Raw genomic sequence first — 18,201 nt, 5'->3', positions numbered from 1 at the left:
TACCGGGAACCGAACTCACGACCTTGCGCTTGCCAGGCAGGCGCTTTGCCGCTGAGCTAAATCCCCAGCCCCGTCGCTCACAGTAATTTCATACATGTTCCCAGCCTTCATAAACTTTGTAAAGACGTGCAAATGCCAGCTTTATTCCTCAGCCTCGGAGGGCTTCCGTGATGAGAAAAGGGCCCGCCGCAGAAGGCATCTCCTGTCCCCTGAGAACGTAGGATCCATCCTTAGTTCCTGCGCCGCGCTCGTGGCCTGCGGTTGTGGCGTATCCTGAAAGTAAGCCAGCCGCTCGGCGGCCTGCTCCCTCTGCACCCCTGCAGTGACACCCTAGTGCAAGGGCACCTTCCCCTACACGCGCGTCTCTAGCAAGCAGACCCGGAGCCAGATTGCCTGGAGCTCTCCAAACAGCCCACTTTTTAATCTGCCCCACACACTGAACTTCATTACTGAGGAGGGGCGAATAATTTAGAAGTTACTTATGCCTTCGGTCCACTTCTTATGTGCAGGAACGCGTAGCTGGGGCCTGGGACAGACTCCACGAATGCTGGCTCCCTCCCCTTCCCCTTCCTGACAGTATTTGAGTGTAGCACATTCTTTCTTCACAGGCCCTTTGCCAGCTTCTCTGGCAATCTATGAGCCTACCATTGTTCAGTTTTACAACTTCCACTTTTAAAGGCGCCGCACATATTTGCTTAGAGCATGAAAGTAAATTAAATTTGCCTTAGGAATTTCATAGAACCATCAGTAAAGTGCAGCAAGCCCAACAAGTCAGCTCTTTACCTTTGTTTTTGTGGTAAAATGCAATCACTCGCCTTAGAGGGAACAGGAAAAAATCAACAGCTACTTGCCGATTAACAAGAGAGTTTCACTGATCGTGTTCCAGCCACTGGCTTTATGGAGGCTTTGCTTTTCTCCTCGTTACCAGAATCCATAATCACAGTTTTCACACTAGTGATGACAGTGAACAGAAAAACACACAAAAAGGGGAAAACGCATAGCTTTAGGGCCACGAGAGCCAGGCTCAAATTCTGATAGACTTCGCCAGCGCCGTCCCCTCCCAGAACCCCGGGTCCTCCTGTGTGAACCAAGGAGAATCATCTTGCCGCCTCCCTTCAGTAGAGAGGACGATGGCTCCAAAAGATGTCCAGAGCCTGTGGATGTGTTGCGTTACATGGCAAAATGGAATTACAGTTACAAGTGAAATTAGAGTGCTTAAAATAGGAAAAGTCCCCCAGATTATCTAGGTTGGCCTCACATAATCACAAGAGACTTAAAAAAAATCTAGTCATAGGGAGATGTGGCTGCCGATGAGGCACACAGGAGCCTGTGTTGCCGCCTATGGAGACAGGAGAGGCAGGCAGCAGAAGGGGCGGAGATACCTGAAGGCTGTACAGCTACACGCTCCGTTGTTTCTAGAACCTGCTTAAGTTTTAGCATCCTGTGCCATTTTGGTAGGCTTAAGAATTTCCCAGTTAAGCCGAGCCTGATCCCATTAGGCTTAAACATTTTTCTCTCCTCTTTTCTAATGTGATTTACTAAACGCAACAACCAGAAGCGAAGTTGCACACTCAGCACTCTGCTTGCACTCTTCTTGGCTGAACATCCAAGTTTGGGTCGTCACTTTTGGGTTCTACTTTCCACATAACTGTGGGATACAATCTGCTCTCCTTTCTGCTCATTATATGAAGGACCCCCCTCCGCCCATGAAAAAGTAAGGCCATGGGTACCCCCTCCAGCCTTCCGAAAGGAGCACTGCCCTGCTGACACCTTGGCTTTAGTCCAGGTAGATCCGTGTTGGAATTCTAACTCACAGAACTGTAAGCTAGAATTGATATGCGTTGTTTTAAGTCACTGAATTTCTGATAAATCATTATTGCAGCCATAGACAATGAATGCACTCTGCTGTAGGACTACCGTGAATAAATCGGTAATGTCTATTACGAGCTGCCTGCCTTGCGAATATTCATGTGCCATGTAACAAAGCGCCCTGCTCTGGGAATGGTCTGGTGGAGGTGGAGGGAGGAGGTAACAGGTGTACAGGAGAACAAGCAGCAGGCCTGCGAGCACCCGGGCTTACGTATGTGCTCCTTTGCTGGGCTCCCACACCAACCTACGCTGCATCTCTCTACTACAGTGCTCAGCATCCTGAATATATTTGGTTTCAAGTTTGGATCCCCAAAACATAGCACAATGCTGGCATATGGTAGGTGCTTGGTGTTAAGTCAGAGAAACAAAAATCAAAGCACAGAGCTGGGCATGGCGGCACATGCCTGTAATCCCAGCACTCTGGGAGGCTGAGGCAGGAGGATTGCAAATCCAAGCCCAGGCTGAGCAACATAGTAAAATCCCATCTCAAAAAAAAAAAAAAAGGACTAGGGTGTAGCCTGGTGCGAAAGCCCTGGCTTCAACACCTAGTACCACCAAAAGAAGAAAAGGAAGCACAAGAGCTGGGAGGAAACAAGGCCCAAGCAGCCTTGAGGAACTCACTAGAGTGGATGTTCACGTTATCATCTCTTGTTTTCCCCTAGTAGTCCGTCATTTCTACAGTGTATCCCATGAACACTAGTGATTGTAGTGAGGTGCTTCTAAGAAAAGGTTATCTAATCACATAAAGTGGGAAAACACTGCTCATGGTACTTCCCTCTTGTAGAGTGAACATGTGTATCTACGTGTGTGTGTGTGTGTGTGTATCACTGTATATTGTTGTAAAAGAGAATGTCCTGTGGAAACTTCCGCCTGCTGTGACACCGACAGGGCTGTCTATCCATGCCCAGCCAACAGCAGAGGTCCTGGAACTTCAGGGAGTGGCAGAATCCCCTGGAGACCTTGCTGCAATTCAGAGTGCTGCGCCCACCCCAGAGGTTCTGACCCACCGGCCTTGGTTGGTCTCCAGGGATGTGATGCCCTTGCTCCTGGTCCAGGGTCCCACGCCGGGACTGCTCATAGGCACCTATCCTCCCTGGGCAGCACGTGACAGGAGTCATCCCTCCCAAGACACCCCCCAGGGAAGGGGACCCTGGAGACCAAAGTCAGGGCTAAAAATGTGGGGATTTCTCCTCTTTCCAAACCAGAAGGTGTTGTTTTATGTTATAAGGGATGGTGGCCAAGCACAGATATCTCCTGCTAGTTACACCAAAGTCACTAACAACTTCTGCGGGTGAGGGCAGATGACCGCTTGCTTCAACTCATCTTCTTGGTAAAGTGTGGCGGCTGAGGGGTCATTGGGAACACAAGGACATCTGAAGGAGAGGAGGCCCCGGGGGCCAAGCAGGGCCGGTTTTGCCCCAGGCCACCCTGAGGGGATGCGGCTCCTGCCCGCTGATGCCCTCGGGCCATGTCCCCTAGCATCTTCTAGACCCTCCACATGCTTGTTCTGTTGTAAAGGGATCCGGGGCCTTAGAAGGGGTGGGAACGAGCTGGGGGGTATCAGTGATGTCTCACAGCAATCCTCCCCAAGCTGCTTCTGCAGGGTTCCTGCAGGGGACCTGATGGACGGGACTGTGATCTACAGCTGCTGCCCGGAGCAGCCTCAGGAAGCACTAAACTACCCAAGATAAAGCAAAGCTGTTTCAGCTGCGAGAGGCTCCAGCCGCCACCCATGGCAGAGGAATCCTTTCCCATCACAGATCTGATTACAACGAACCACAGAAAACACCCCAGTGGCTTTCAAGGCTCTGAAGGAAAAGTCCAGGCACTGCCTGTGCGCCCTCAAGCAGTCTCCACTAGTTCTCAGATGAGCCCTGCCTTCCTGGCGTTGTGTACACGAACCACAGGTTGCCCGTTTCCTCGCCACGGCCTGAGCCTCTGGCATCAAACTCAGAGTTGTTTTATTTTTATTTTTTTTTTTTTTTTTGTCTTTTTGAGACAGGGTCTCGCTATGCAGTTCAGGCTGACCTTGAGCTCACTCTGTAGCCCAGGCTGGCCTCAAACTCAAAATGATCCTCCTGCCTCAGCCTCCCAAGTGCTGGGATTACAGGCATGCACCACCACGCCCGGCTCAAAGTTGTTTTAAAAGAGCCGAGCAAGCAGGTTTTTAACCGGCCTGCTTTGCGTACCTGTGACGCTGTTCCCCGCATCTCCTGGCCTTTCTCAGACAGGACCTTCAGAGCTCAGGCTCACGCAGCACTGTGCCACACGCCTGTCATCCCAGCTACTAGGAGGCTGAGGCGTGAAGATTCCAAGTGCAAGGCCAGCCCGAGCAACTTAGTAAGTCACTGTCTCAACATAAAATTTAAGAATAAAATAAAATTTAAAAGGGCCGGCCGTGTAATTCAGCACTCCGAGTTCAAGCTCCAGTGCTGCAAAAAACAAAAGCAAAAAGATCCCAAGCTGACTCTGCCCTGTGGAGCTCTCTGCTGCGGATACTTCCTGCTGTGTCTCAGACATCACCTGGACGCAGAAGGTGCCTCGTAAATCCTCCTCTACCTTGGGAGTTCCCACGCCACTCCTCCTCCGCCCGCTAGCCCAGCCCAGCCCCAGCCTGCCTCCTTCTGGACAGTCTGCCTGTGAGGATTTCTCCCTCCCACCACCCTGTCAAGCACTGCCCAGTAAGGCCTGCTGTGCTGCTGCCTCTTGTGGTCCTGTCTTTGCTCTTTGTTTGTTTTTCTCCGGTACCAGGAACCGAACTCACGACCTTGCGCTTGCTAGGCAGGCGCTTTGCCGCTGAGCTAAATCCCCAGCCCCCTGTCTTTGCTCTTGATCATCCCTAATCCCTCAGCCCTTTGCACGTGACGACCGGGTTTGATCTATCTGTCCCGGTAGCTGTGCACCTCCCAGCCCGTCTCCAGAGAAGCCGCTGCCCCTTCCTCTCCCTGAGAACTTATTAGACTTACTTAGGCCTCCGTGAACGGTTTGCTCATCAAATACCAGCTGTACCGCACACCACAGCTGTCCATTTCCGGGATTAATTTCCTGAGGCCATATGAGATTATTGCGCCACTGCCTATTAGATTGTGATCAAAGTGTGATCAACGCTTCCCCCACTGTAGCCCACGTGCCCAGCCCACGCTGGGCACCAGGTAGATTCTCAGTAAATATTTATGCATGGAAAAAAGAAGGCACGACACAGCTGATGAAGGCTGGGTTGGCCTGAAAGTTTCCATGCTCTATGAAAAACACAGGGCCTTTGCTATCCTGATATGTCAGTTTTACCCTATTGTGTTCGATCCAGATCAACACGTGGATACTGGCCCATTCTTTCTTTGTGAGACTCGTGGGGCTCCTGGTCGTTTATGAGCCTGCTTCTAACCTCACCGCTGGTCGCTTCACAACCAGAGAACCTTTTCAAATCACAAGTCAGACCGCAGGGCCTCAGGCCTGTCCGCTTGAGAGGAGAGGCAGGTGTCTTACCAGAATCATTTTATCACTGTTTAGAGATTTATCTTTTTTCTACCATTTGCACGTTTGTGAGTGTGCACAAAAGTGTGCAAATTTAGATTCCTGCTTAATGAAGAATCACAGCGGAAGTGAAATTACCAGCCCGCGTGAAATAGCACCATCCTGTCTAACGTCCTCTAACACCTAGAAGCCACCTGCAGGGAAAGCCGGGCGTGTAGCTCCGTGGTAGAGCACCTGTCCAGCCGCGCGGTCCTGAGTTCAGTTCCCCGCGGCGCTGGGTGGGGGCGGGGGGCCCACACCTGTGGCTTGTGTTATGACAGCCCGTGCAGAGTGAGACTGGGCCCTGGGGTTAGAACACACGCTGAGGGAAGCGGGGAAGGGAGGCTTTTCCCGCTGGCCATCAATTCCTCCATGAAGCGTTTCCTGAGCTTCCTATCTACTTTGGGCAAGTGGCCCAGCCCACTCCCTGCAGGGTGTGGAACTTTCCCTGCCCAGCCCACGACCTTTCAGGAGAGGAGGCCGAGAAGTCATCGGAGATAGCCAAGCCCCGGCCCCAGGACAGCAGTACCGAAGGCGTGCCCGCAGTCCCGGCCGAGCGTCGTGGAGTACTCCAGGCAGCCGGCGCGCTCCTCCAGCGGAGGGCAGGGCGCGCCGCCGTTCCGAGGCTCCTGGCGCACCGAGCGCCTCCGCACGCGGGTCGTGGGCTTGCACTGGTCCGCACAGCCGCTCCAGGCGCTCCACTCCCCCACGGAGCACGGGCGAGCTGCAAAACAGCACAGCAGGGCGCTCACCTGAGGCCGCCGGGCGGCCCGCCAGCACAAACAGAAAGCTGAGCTCCCGGAAACGTCCCCTGCACCAGGGGCCGCACAAAGCCTCCGCTGGTCCCAGCCGACCCTGACTCCACCCTGGGAAACTGATAACGGGGCCCTCTGAGCGGCAGGGGTGACCCCGGGTGCCCGGTCTGTTTCTGGGCCAGGCACACACCCAAGCAAATTCGTCCAGGGCACTTCCTCACCCTCCGGGCTCAGATAAGACCCCCCTTCTATTTTGTCCTCGATACTATCCGGGCCTGCCGTAACATTTTCTTTTCCTTTTTCAGATCAGTTATTTCGTTTGCACACATTTATAGGGTACACTGTGAGATCCGGAGACATATTCACAATGTGTAACGATCAGATCAGGGTAACTGGCAGCCCACCATCTCAGACGTTCACGTCGTGTTGGGAGCACTCCAGCCCCTTTCCACTCGCTATTTTGAGGCATGCGATTTATTGCCGCCAACCATGGTTACCGTACTGTGGTGCCGGCCGCCAGAAGTTCCTTCTACACACTATACCCCTGTACCAGGTAGCCATCGTCCCACCCCGTCATTTTTATTATAGCAGCAGTAGATCCTCTTTGTAGAAAACATGCGGCGGGGAAGAAGCATAAAAAGGAAAACTTACTGCACCCACCGTTCCTTACCTGGGTCAGGTCTCAGCGAACGTGTTTGCACAGGACGCATGGCTTAGGGCCACACACAGGGACCCCTTTTCTTTAGGCTCCTCCCACTTGTCCCCTTTTCATCCTCAAGGCTCACAGACTCGAATTATGAGAGCCGGCCTCAGAGGTGGCCGCCAGGGCCCTCGGGAGTGGAGTCCTCAGCCATGCACGCAGCGCCGGAGCCGGCCAAGGTCTGGACAGGCCCCGGAGTCTTGCTCTGTTACTGCGCCCAATTCCTCACGCTGGTTGGCCCTCAGAGCGCTCCCGGCCTCCAGCAGCCAGCCCGGTGCTATGCCCTGGGGTTCAGCGGCGTGTGTTAGAGTCACCTGGCGGGTAAGCCCAGCCAGTTTCTTTCGCTGACTCTGAAGTCCACTTACCAACTCTGAAGATAGAATTTAAAACTGCGATTTCTTCACCATGACTATAAAATCAATTGGTTTCACATTTAGCTTTCCCATTGAAAGGCCCAATGAGGCTTTTAAAAGGGCTGTAATGAGTTTGTAAATTGAATTATTTGGGGACTGGAAATGAAATCGAAGAGAAGAAAAGAACAAGAAGACAGATGTGCTCCTGAACTAGAGGCCAAAGCTTTTTCCCCCCACGCAGTGAGGCCCAGCTTCCCTCCCATCCAGCTTCATACTTTCAAGTTCACAGAATCACCCTGGCTTCTTCGAGACCTTGGTGTGGACGCTTGACAGTCTAGATGTGAAAACTCCGTCCGCCCCTCAGCAGACCCTAGGGTAGGGGTCCTGGCTTGGGGAGGGCACCTCTGGCAGCACACAGCTTAGCCCTGACGTGTAAGAGTCACACACAGCAGAAACATCTGTCGGTAACTAAAAAATTCCAGTTCTACTTTAGAACATATTTTATTTCATCATCTAAAAACCCGTAGGCATGACACGCCCGCTACCTGAAGCAGCAAGAGTGAACCTCGTCCGTGTTCATCCCCACGGTCCGCCGTGCGTACGCTTGGTGTGTAACAGGTGACTTCCTCTGCTCATCTCCCTTTTTAGTTCATATGATTATTTTATTGGTGCTTTCAACCAAACGCATTTATACAGAACGCTCCAGGCTGGGAGCTGGCTGAGAAAGACTCCTGCAGTTCTTAATTCTTTCCCTACCTCACTCCCTTCCCCAACCGCTTCATCCTTGAGTCCAGTTGTTCTTGGCCTGATCCGTGAAACCTGAACAATGCTTAATGATATATTTGGGTTTTAAATGCATTTATTTCAAATATTAATATTGGGACATCATTATAAAATAAAATTTTGCCATGACATTAGCTCAAAATTGAGTAATATAGTCAGGGATGGTGGCACATGCCTGAAACCCCAGCACTCAGGAGGCTGAGACAGGAAGATTGCTGTGAGTTCAAGGCCAACCTGGACTACATAGTGAGACCCTGTCCCAAAGAACAAGCCAACCGACAACAGTGAAAAAGGAACTGGGTAACAGGGCTTTGGGTTAGACTCTATCTGCATGGTAAAAGGTAACAGTGGAAGAAGGTTCTGACTGGACGTGGCCTCTTAGGATTTCCTCTACTGTGTCTCGTGTCCATGTTTATCCTACATGGCTCCGTCCTACAGCTGAAGTCCTCAAGTCAAAATCATTGTATGGATTGTTGCCCTTGGCTAAGGTTTGTCCTTAGCAAAATGCTATTTCCTGTTTCTCCCATTCATGACTTTAAAAGTCCCATAAAGAGCTGGGTGTGGTGTCAATGCCTGTATGCCCAGCTACTTGGGAGGCAGAGGCAAGAGAATCACGCAGTCCCTAGAGTTGTAGACCAACAAATATAGTCAGACTCCACTTCAAAAAATAAAATTAAAGCCCCATAAGGACAATCCAAATTTAGGGTCCAGGACAATGGCTTCATTGTAAGACAAAATGGGACAAAATTCACATAGAATTATATGAATAAAAAGGTGCGCCATTAAATATTTCTGCATTGGAAGATTAATCTGAGTAATTTGTTTCCTTTTCTGTGCCAAACATTCTATTCCTGTTCACTTGTGAACTTTTGATTATTTGGATTGCAAATCCTCAAAAGATCATAAAAGATCGGTGGTCACAGAGGTTATAGGAAGTACAGACACTTCAGAGAAGCTTATTACCACAAGTCATAGATTACATCTGCATGACACAAATTTCCCTTTGAACTATTTCATCAGTATTCTTGTCCCTTTTCCTGCCTCACTTTATCTCATTCACATCTATGTTCAGCGCATGAAAATATTCTTTCTCAAAATGTGACTTTCTCAATTTCTATGTCTAATTCTTTTTTTTTTTTCCCCCGGTACCGGGAATCGAACTCCCAACCTTGCGCTTGCCAGGCAGGTGCTTTGCCGCTGAACTAAATCCCCAGCCCCCAGTCTGCTCCTTCTTGATCTTGCAGCTGGTCTTCCTTCCTGCAGAGACTTCTGATTATCAGATATCCCCTCCATGGCCACAGGAGAATGGCCAAGAGCAGAGACGCCGTAGATTTCAGGAGGAGGGCGCGTTTGCCTGTGGTCTAACGGGCAGAAAGTCATATCCTCGTACAATCCTACACAAGACTTCAAAAGGTGAATCACTGGTTCTTGTTTTTGTTTTTTTACTTTGAAAAACCCCCTCCTTTCATCTGGGGTGAATGCCAAACTCCCTGCCATGGCCTACGAGGTCCCGTGTGACCTGGCCTCTGCCTGAACCTCCATTCCCACTTGGAGCTCGGCGGACCACCCAGCCCACACCCACCTCTGCTCCACACTCCGGCCACCTCGGCCTCTGCAAGCTTTGAACACAATGAACTCATCTGCACCCGGGGACCTTGGTACATTTCCATTTCACTCCATGTTCTCATTCTCCCCACCCTAGCACGGCTGGATACCGCTCACCCATTAGATCGCAGATGGACTGTTTCCTCTCCAGTCCTTCCCTGGCCAGCTTGTCTAGGTAGCCACCCGCCCCCCCTCCACACACACACACACACACACACACACACGCACACGCACACTCACACTGTACACACACACTTCCTCTTGGAGCTTCATATCCCTTGCCTTGTAGTAGCTCTATAATTCCTAATTATATGCTTGTTTTGTTTATTGTTGTTACTGTCAAGGACCATGATAATTTTTCATTTCTTGCGTGGTGCTCGTCCCATGGTAAGTGCTCAAGGAATACTTGTTGAACTATGAATGAATGAAACGGCATTCGCCAAGTCCGCCTCCCTGAATAATGTGCTACGTGAAGCAGACACTGGTCTGCTCCATCAAAGCACTGACCATAAGGAACAGCAGTGGAAGGACTGGAGCATATCAGAAACTCCCACCGCCAAGGGCGCAGGGATTCTCAACCCAGGCCGGTGTGGTGTGGGCTCTGCTGGCCGCAGCGGCCCCAGAGGGTGTGCGCTGGAAGGAACACTGCTTTCTGTGCCTTATGTTTAGAGACAGATCCAGTCTTTCTTGGCATCTACAAGTCCTTCAAATCCTCTCTAATCCTTCTACATCTCCTGCCAGTACCATATCTTGAAAGTAATAAGCCCCTTTAATAGTATTATCTGTGGCATGAAGTATATTCCCTTTGATTTGATCTCAATTTTCCTCACTCAAAGTTTCAGGATAGGGTGAAAGAAAATCCTGTCTGTGCCACTCACCAGCTTCTGTTTCCCTCCCAGCAAAGACCTCTCAAATGGAGATGAGTTCTGGCCCCGTCTGTGTGTGGCTGCTAACCGTCTCAAAGCTACCACTGGGATTTCTCCAGATCCACGCACAGCTCAGGGAGCTGTGTCAAGAGGACTGGACACGTTACTCGGTCTGTAAGTACCAAGGGGTCATTTTTAAAAAATGTTTTCCAGTGTTTTTCTTGATAATGCCAAGTGCACGCACGCCCACAGAGCAACAATTAAACTGCCAGCCAGAGAAGAGCCCTGCGTTTTCTAAATGTTTGGATTATTTCTTGCCCGGGGTGAAGCCTTGTTCTTGTTTTCATGCAGCAGTGTCTCTTTGGTTAAAGACAGACACTCAAGCACCCTCCTTTGTAATCCGGCCCAGCCTGCCTGGCTCTTGGCCACCGAGAAGTTTAAGGCCACCCACGACCAAGTGCTTTCTTCCTCACGCTGATAAGTTCAAACAGTCAGGGATCGTCGCTATGGAAATGTCCTTTCTGCACTCCACATACATCATTACCCACTTACCTATGGATACTGCCTCTTGACAATCTATGAAAGAAAAGCAAAACAGCGCTTTTATCTCCAGTCTGCAGACACACATCGCCTGCCTTTCTTTGTATATGTATCTATCACCTATTATCTCCCTCTGTATCATCTATATCTATATTCTTTTCTGTACAATTTGTCAAAGCGTCTCTGAAAATTAAATGTGACTATTTAATTTGCCCCACAAAATGCTCCAATACAATGACCAAGCATTTTTTTCCTCTTGTAGAAAGCACATTTTCTGGCCCCTGATGATTTTTCTTTTGAGGCAGTAGCTGGACAAGTTCAAGAAAGGCTGGCAAGACAATGAAATGGAAGCCTCACTAGAGAGATGGAATTTTACACACCCTGTAAACCCAGGGGAAAAAAGACATGAATAAAAAAAGACAGTGATGCCAATTTTTTTTCTGGGTAGTAGGTTTCCAGGTGAGTTGTTTTGTTCTTTTATGCATTTCCATATTTTCCAAATTATCTCCAACACAGATACAGTTTGTAGTCAAGGAAGAAAAGTGGTATTTACAAAAGGGACTGTGGATAGGCCCTGGGCGGCAGTGCTCGCTAAAGTCGTGGGTAATATCCCCAGTGACTGCATGTTTTTTTGACAAATATTAAGAGGCATCAAGAGGGTCCTCGAGGTTTCAAAGAAAGCCAAGTGTGTAGTTCAGGAGCAGAGCGTGTGTTTAGCCTGGGTCTGATCCCCAGCACCCCACCAGAAAAAGGTCATGGTGGTGGTGATGGTGCAGGGTAGGGTACCTACTTCCCCAGAACACAGACTTGATGGAAAGATGGCTCATTCGTCCCATTAGGATTTACTTGGGGCCTACCCTGCAAAACACAGTTTCCCACAAAGCTTTGTTTCACTGAGGCAGAAAAACAATGTTATAGAGGTGTGAGCTCTGGATCCGGATCTCCTGGGTTCAGCCTCACTGTCACTTCGTAGTGGTGTGACTTTTGACAAGTTACCTAACCTCTCTGAGCCATGGTTACTTAGTCCATAAAATAAGACCAAAATGGAGAATAACATCAGCAGGCTGGGAGACTTTAGTAAGTTAACAGCTATGAAGTGCTTGGGAGAGTGCCTGGCACAGAATAAAGCCGGGTGGGCACCAGCGACTCCATCCTCGCTCACGTGACAGCCGAGGGCTGCAGCCCATTCCTGCTGCCAGGGCCAGCTCCAGGCCCTGCTGTTTCTCAGCAAAGGCAAAGGAAGAAGAAGCCAAACGCCCTCCAGATGGCTCTGGCTCAGGTAGTTTTCTACACTATCACACCTACATTTATTGATGTTAAATCCAGACAGTCATAGTAATAAGAATTTCTGAGATAATTCATTTCAAGACACATTTCTTTGTTTATTTATTCTACGGCTTCAATAACAGGGGTCTTTGTTGTTTGAGGGCACTGATGATTACACCCAAGGGCTCGCACAAGTGCGCTATCACTGTGATACATCCCCGGCCCTTTTTATTTTTTATTGTGACACAAGGTCTCACTAAATTGCCCAGGCTGGCTGCGAACTCGCAATCCTCCTGCCTCAGCCTGCCAAGTAGCTGGGATTGCAGGCATGTGGCACTGTACACAGCTAATATTTTTATTTTTACATGAGAAAAAAAAATCTAAAAGTTTCTACTTAGAAAAAGAAACGCCAATATTTCATCTCTGAGCTACGCCCCTTCCAAAATGTCCTTATCAAGATGAAAAAAGCAGAGGGAGGGCCTCCGGCGCACAGGGAGCCACGGGTGGGGAGCACCAGTCTTCCGGCTGGCTCGCTTCCTGCCTCGTAGGCCCCTGGAGGGAGGGCCCCCAGCGCACGAGGAGCCATGCCGAGGCGAGTGCTGTTGCGCACTGGCTCTTAGGCCGGCTGCCGCTGCTCAATTGAGAACTATCATGACACAGAGAAACAATGACACAATTGGCCCACCATGCACCGGCTTCAGATGCCCACCTATGGACGTGTGTGAACCATTCAAACATGGAGAAACCCCTGGGAATACATGCTATACAACGGGCCACTCTTGCTCCTGCCATTGAGAACCAGAAAGGTCTAGAGTGAGCAGAGGAGCAGCTGCTGAACAAGGACTCGGAGGACCAGGGAATGCAGACTAAACCCGAGGGGTCAGAGGTCCTGTGGACTGGGGTCATGAGAGCCGTTCCGAAGCTGTAAACCAGGAGGACCTTGCACAATACATGCAGAGACTCCCTGGAAGCCATTCTTCCCCTGACAGTACAGGCTGTGGTGGAGCTCTGGAGAAGTCTGCAGCAGGATTCCTGCTGCCTGTGCTGACAGCTGGGGAGAGGACACTAACTGGTTGTGGGGTCCCAATGTGATGGGAGGCTGGAGAGAAAATGCTACAAAAAATGGATTTCGCCCCAGATGGCTCACTTGATTTTTGACAACCCTTAGGCTGTTACTACTTGTTAGATCCTTCTTGCGTATCTCTGTCTTCCTGAGAAACCACTTCGAAGATACCAACATGTATTACAGCAGTCATTGATATTATCCTACTAATCTATCCATAACTCTATAATGTTTGTATTGTTCCTATCCTATTTCATAAATGGATGCATGTTTATTATTATGTATTTCCTAGAACAACCATTGAGAATAGTTAATGATTATTCAATAGGTCACTCATGTATAGTTCTATTTATTTTCTTTTGAAGATACCTAAGTAGAGTACAACAACTATTGATAATCTCCTACCTCTTTTGTCTGTAATTCACTATTATTTGTCTGTTTGTTTTCCTGAGAAACTATCTTGTAGATAACAATATGTAAAACAATAACTATTGATAATTTCCTACCACTTTGTCTGTAATTTGGTAAGCCCCCCCATTATTGTTATCCTTCTTTTACTCTTTAAAATAAAAAAAAAAAAGATGAAAAAAGCAGAAAGAACAGAAGTGAAGCATGCTCCATCACACTGAGGCAGTTTCAATTTTCATTCACATTGAATGTAACATCAGTCAAAAAGACTTTGGGGCCAGGGATTTAGCTCAGCAGCACAAGTGCCTGCCTGGCAAGCACGAGATCCTGCATTCAATTTCCGGTACAAAAAAAAAAGGCTTTGGGCAGCAACAACATTGATACAATCTTGTGAAAGAAGCAGAGATTCTAAGACACAGAATGGTCTTAAGTATATACAAGCGGTACTGTGACTCTTGATATATCCAGGACTATTTAATAACCACGAGTTGGTGTTCGTAGCGTGGCTGGTGGCCACTTGAAATCAGACAGCATCGGTTCAAAGTCTTAGCTCTACTGCTCATTCCCACAAACTTGAGTTTTGGGACCCCTTGGGAAGTCTCAGCTCCAGCATCTGTAAAAAGCTAATACAGCCAGGTGCAGTGGTATGCCTGCAGTCCCGGCTCCTCGGCAGTCTGTGACAGAAGGATTACAGGTTCAAGGGCACCTGGGGAAACTTACTGAGACCCTGTCTCAAAGTAAAAAGGGCTGGACACTCAGCTCAGCAGGAGAGCACCCCTGGGTTCAATTCCCCAGTACCACAAAACAAAACAAAAAAGTGCTGATGCAGGTTAGCACGGACACTCAGGGTAGATTCTTGTGTTGAGTGTCTTCTCCCCAGGTCTAGATCAGACCCTTACTAAACATGCCAGTACTTTTGAGGCAAAATATATTTACATGACATGGGGTTTTTAAAAAGATTATCAACAGCTTTCTATAGTTCAGGGCAGGTAAGACTGTTATCACCAAATGAGTTAAGAAAAAAAAAAATTAAACCTTAGCATTTTTTGGATTTTGGACCTGTCAGTTTTTGCGCTGGGTAGGGCATGGAAGAGACCTGCTTTTCTTACAGAACCGTTGGTAAGATGAGCCATGTATATATGGTAGGAGTACAATGAAAGATATGTATGACTTAATGTTAATACACATTTTACTATGTTGTCATAAAATTATATAAATACCTAACCGAATACAATGTTCCCTGGTGCCCACAGAGCTGACCGACATGGTGTGCTAGGTCCAGGCTGTCCGGGCATCCCCCACTTGACCCTCCTGGCTGCTGGCTTTACCCTGTCCTTCTGTACATGAGCTGGACCCGTCACAAAGCCAGCAGGGGGCGGGGCAAAGATGGAACCTAGCATTCTCTCACGTGAAGGGCAACACTGAGGCACTTGGGTTGCTTCAAGGGAGAAAACTCACAAGTGAACAATAAGTATTTGGAAGGAAAATTTTGTGAACATGATAGCAGCCTTCATTTCAAGATTTGCCCAGCCAACACTCCACGGCCCAGGGGATGAGGCCGCGAGGCTGCCTCCAAGCAGCGTGCTGGTCCAGCCCGAGGAGGGCGGCCTCTCAGGGCCACCGGCCTTGCTCTGCCCTCAGCTCTGCCGGCGCAGGCGCATGAGCCTCACCTCCTGGCCGGCTTCCGCTGCGCTCTATTCCTCCTTCCCTTCACGGGAATCTTCAGGCACCGAGACCTTACCAGGAGGAGTGTTTTCAGCCCTGAGCTGCTTCTGTCTCGGCCCACAAGGTCCTGCACTGACCCCCTGGGAAAGTGCATGTAGGGCTCCCAAGTGCGCGCTTTCTGAGTCCTGTCAGACACCATTTCCTTTTCTGGCCCCGGCCCCTTCACCCGCCACTCAGAGCCCTGCTTCTGGGGAAGCGCTTGCTGGGGTTTGCTCCTCCGCTCCCCAGGAGACAGCGAGTGCGCCTCACCTCCTCCGCCCTCACTCACTCGCAGTCCAAACAGCACCTCTGGCTTTTACTGTTTTTACCTCCTAGACTAAAGACAAGGGATTTCTTTGTAAGCAAATCAAGATTTCCAGGGTTTTGCAGCTCGTCATAGCCTGCGAGGCCTCATCAGACAGCAGTTCCTCTCACTACACTTGGTCTTGTCCCATCCCTGTTGGGTCCCGGAACCTTTCCAGATCCGGCCGTGTCCTCCCTCTGTCCTCCTCACTGTTTTGGCCTCAGAGCCCAGCACAGGGTCCGGCACACAGCCTGACCTCCCAGGTGACGCTTGGACAGTGACCCTGGGCTTCGCTGCAGGAGCGCCCCACCCTGCCCCTCTCCTGGAGACCTCCGGCTCATTCCCCAGGCCCAGGTTGCCCGTGACTTCCTCTGAGAAGTCTTCCTTGCCTTCCTGGAGTCTTTCAAGCTTTCCCCCCAGATCACACCGCTGACCCCCTATCCTGGCAGAAGCTCCCCCGTACCTCCAGTTTCACTTGCCATGTTTTCACGTACACACAATTAACCAGTCTGAAAACACTGAATGGAAAATTCCAGAAATAATTCCTAAGTTTTAAACTGCATATCACTTGGGGTAGCATGATGAAATCTCCTGGTTTGCCCCACCTGGGACAGGGGTCATCCCTTCATCCATTGTATCAATACTGCAGACACGACCTGCTGATTGGCCACGTAGTAATGAGTTCAGTTATCAGGAGCGCAGTCGTGGTACTGCAGCGTTTTGTGGTCAAATCATTATTTTACTTTAAACACCCCCCCCCCAAGTGAAAGACTAATGATGCAAAAGAGGCATCAGGGCATAAAACATGGTTGGGAGATTAACCCTGGCACCACGTGACAGCTCTGCAACACATACAGGAAGAAACAAGAGAGAGAGCTCGGTGCGATCGGTACTTTCGGGTACCCACTGGGGATCTCGGCACATAGGCCCTGCAGGTCCGGGGACTGCGTCAGCAAGCAAGTTGCACGTCGTCTTGCCCGTGTTCCTGGCTGACCACAAACTCCTAAGGAGCAGAGAGTGCCTCTTCACCATCTTACCATCCCTGTGTTTACCCAGACCTGGGCACGTGATCTGGGTTACACAAATTCCATAATAATCTTTAAAATGCAGTGCGTCCCTCATGACACAGGGGGACTCTGCCAGAGGCTTGCCCTGAGTTGTCCCGGTAACCGAGGCAAACTGCAGGTTAGGTGCTGTGAGGAGCGCTGGGAACCTGGCTGAAGGCGCTGCATCTTCTAAATAGCTGCCATTCCACCTCACTTCAGCAGTGAGACACCAGGAAGGGCAAAGAAGCTCGTTAAAAAGAATAAGCGAATAAACAAAAAGAGTAAGTGAGCATCGCTATTCACAGGTAAAGCATTAGCTGTCAGCCAGGGTCGCCAATTAATGTTTCTCAACTGTGTTGTCTGAGCATCAGGCCTGCGTGACCAGCCTGGCCAGGGCCTGGCGGCCTCCTCACGGGGTACAGAGGCGGACCGGGGGCTCATCCCTCCCGGGAGATGGCACAGCCCCAGGGGCTGTCTTCCTGGAACACGCTGAAGACGGCACATGCTGGGATCCCTGAGCCCAAGCCCTAGCCTGTGTGTGGCTTTGGGGGCGGTATGACTAGCAGGGAGCAGGACCATCTCCAGAGCTGCTGCTTTGTGGCAGCTGGTTCTTGGGTCTTATACTTACCAAGTCTTCCTGAACTGACATTTACTGAGCCCTCCAGGGGAAAGAAACCCTGGGAAATTCAGTGACGCAGACTGACCCTTAAAGGAAAACCATGCGATTAAAAAGTAAGAGGGACCTGCAGATAAAGATCCTGTTCACTTCACAGAAATAAAAAGAATTCCAAGAAGCTCCTGAACACCTCCTGGGGTCAACACCTCCTGGCTGTGCTACGTTTTGGGGTCCAGAGGTCAGGACAACATCAGCCTCCCACGAACTTGCTCTCCTGAACTAAGCCACTTCTGGGGCATGCTTGGCACACGGTGGACATCGGGGTTCCCGCCCTCATCACCCCTCTGCAGCGACAAGAATCCTGAGGGTTGACCGGAGGGACACCAGGGTCCGGCCCAGGTCACTCCCCTGGAATCCTCAGTGCAGTTCCTCCCGCAGGGGCGACCCCCCCCCCCCGCCCCCGCTTCCAGAGGGCCGCGGCCCGGACTCTAGCGGGGAGGGTGGCGCTGCCCATCCAGATGGAGAGGACCGGGCCACTCCAGGGTGGCTCAAGCCGGGTGTACCCGACGGAGTGCTGCGTTGGCCCGGGACGGAAGGACGGGGCCCCCCACAGCGGGAGGGGCTGGGACACCCGTCTGCTGCGCTGAGGTCCTCCTCGCCCCGCCCCGGCCGGCCACCCACCTGGACACGCCCTGGCGTAGTCGAAGCAGCAGTCCCCGGTGAGGCGGCAGGCTTGGTCGCAGAAGCACGTCCCGTAGACCCGGTCCAGCCTCCAGCCGCGCACCGAGCAGGCGGGGTCCCGGCCGGGGCAGC

The 18,201-nt window shown here is 50.5% G+C and overlaps 1 protein-coding gene across 1 annotated transcript in view; it reads right to left on the bottom strand.

Annotated features, from left to right (window-relative positions):
• The window catches only part of Sbspon (somatomedin B and thrombospondin, type 1 domain containing), a gene marked incomplete at its 5' end in the record, with an annotated part of 25,678 nt that extends 7,477 nt beyond the window's left edge, over positions 1 to 18,201 (bottom strand). The window contains 2 exon segments of the mRNA XM_013518221.1: positions 5,909 to 6,103; positions 18,070 to 18,201. Of these exon segments, the coding sequence (XP_013373675.1) occupies positions 5,909 to 6,103; positions 18,070 to 18,201 (327 nt within the window).

This window comes from Chinchilla lanigera, unplaced genomic scaffold, assembly GCF_000276665.1.
Source record: "Chinchilla lanigera isolate Chin_1 unplaced genomic scaffold, ChiLan1.0 scaffold00043, whole genome shotgun sequence".
Classification (NCBI taxonomy): Eukaryota; Metazoa; Chordata; class Mammalia; order Rodentia; family Chinchillidae; genus Chinchilla; species Chinchilla lanigera.
The sequence above is the reverse complement of the archived record's forward strand: the minus strand, read 5'-3'. Positions and strand labels throughout refer to the sequence as shown.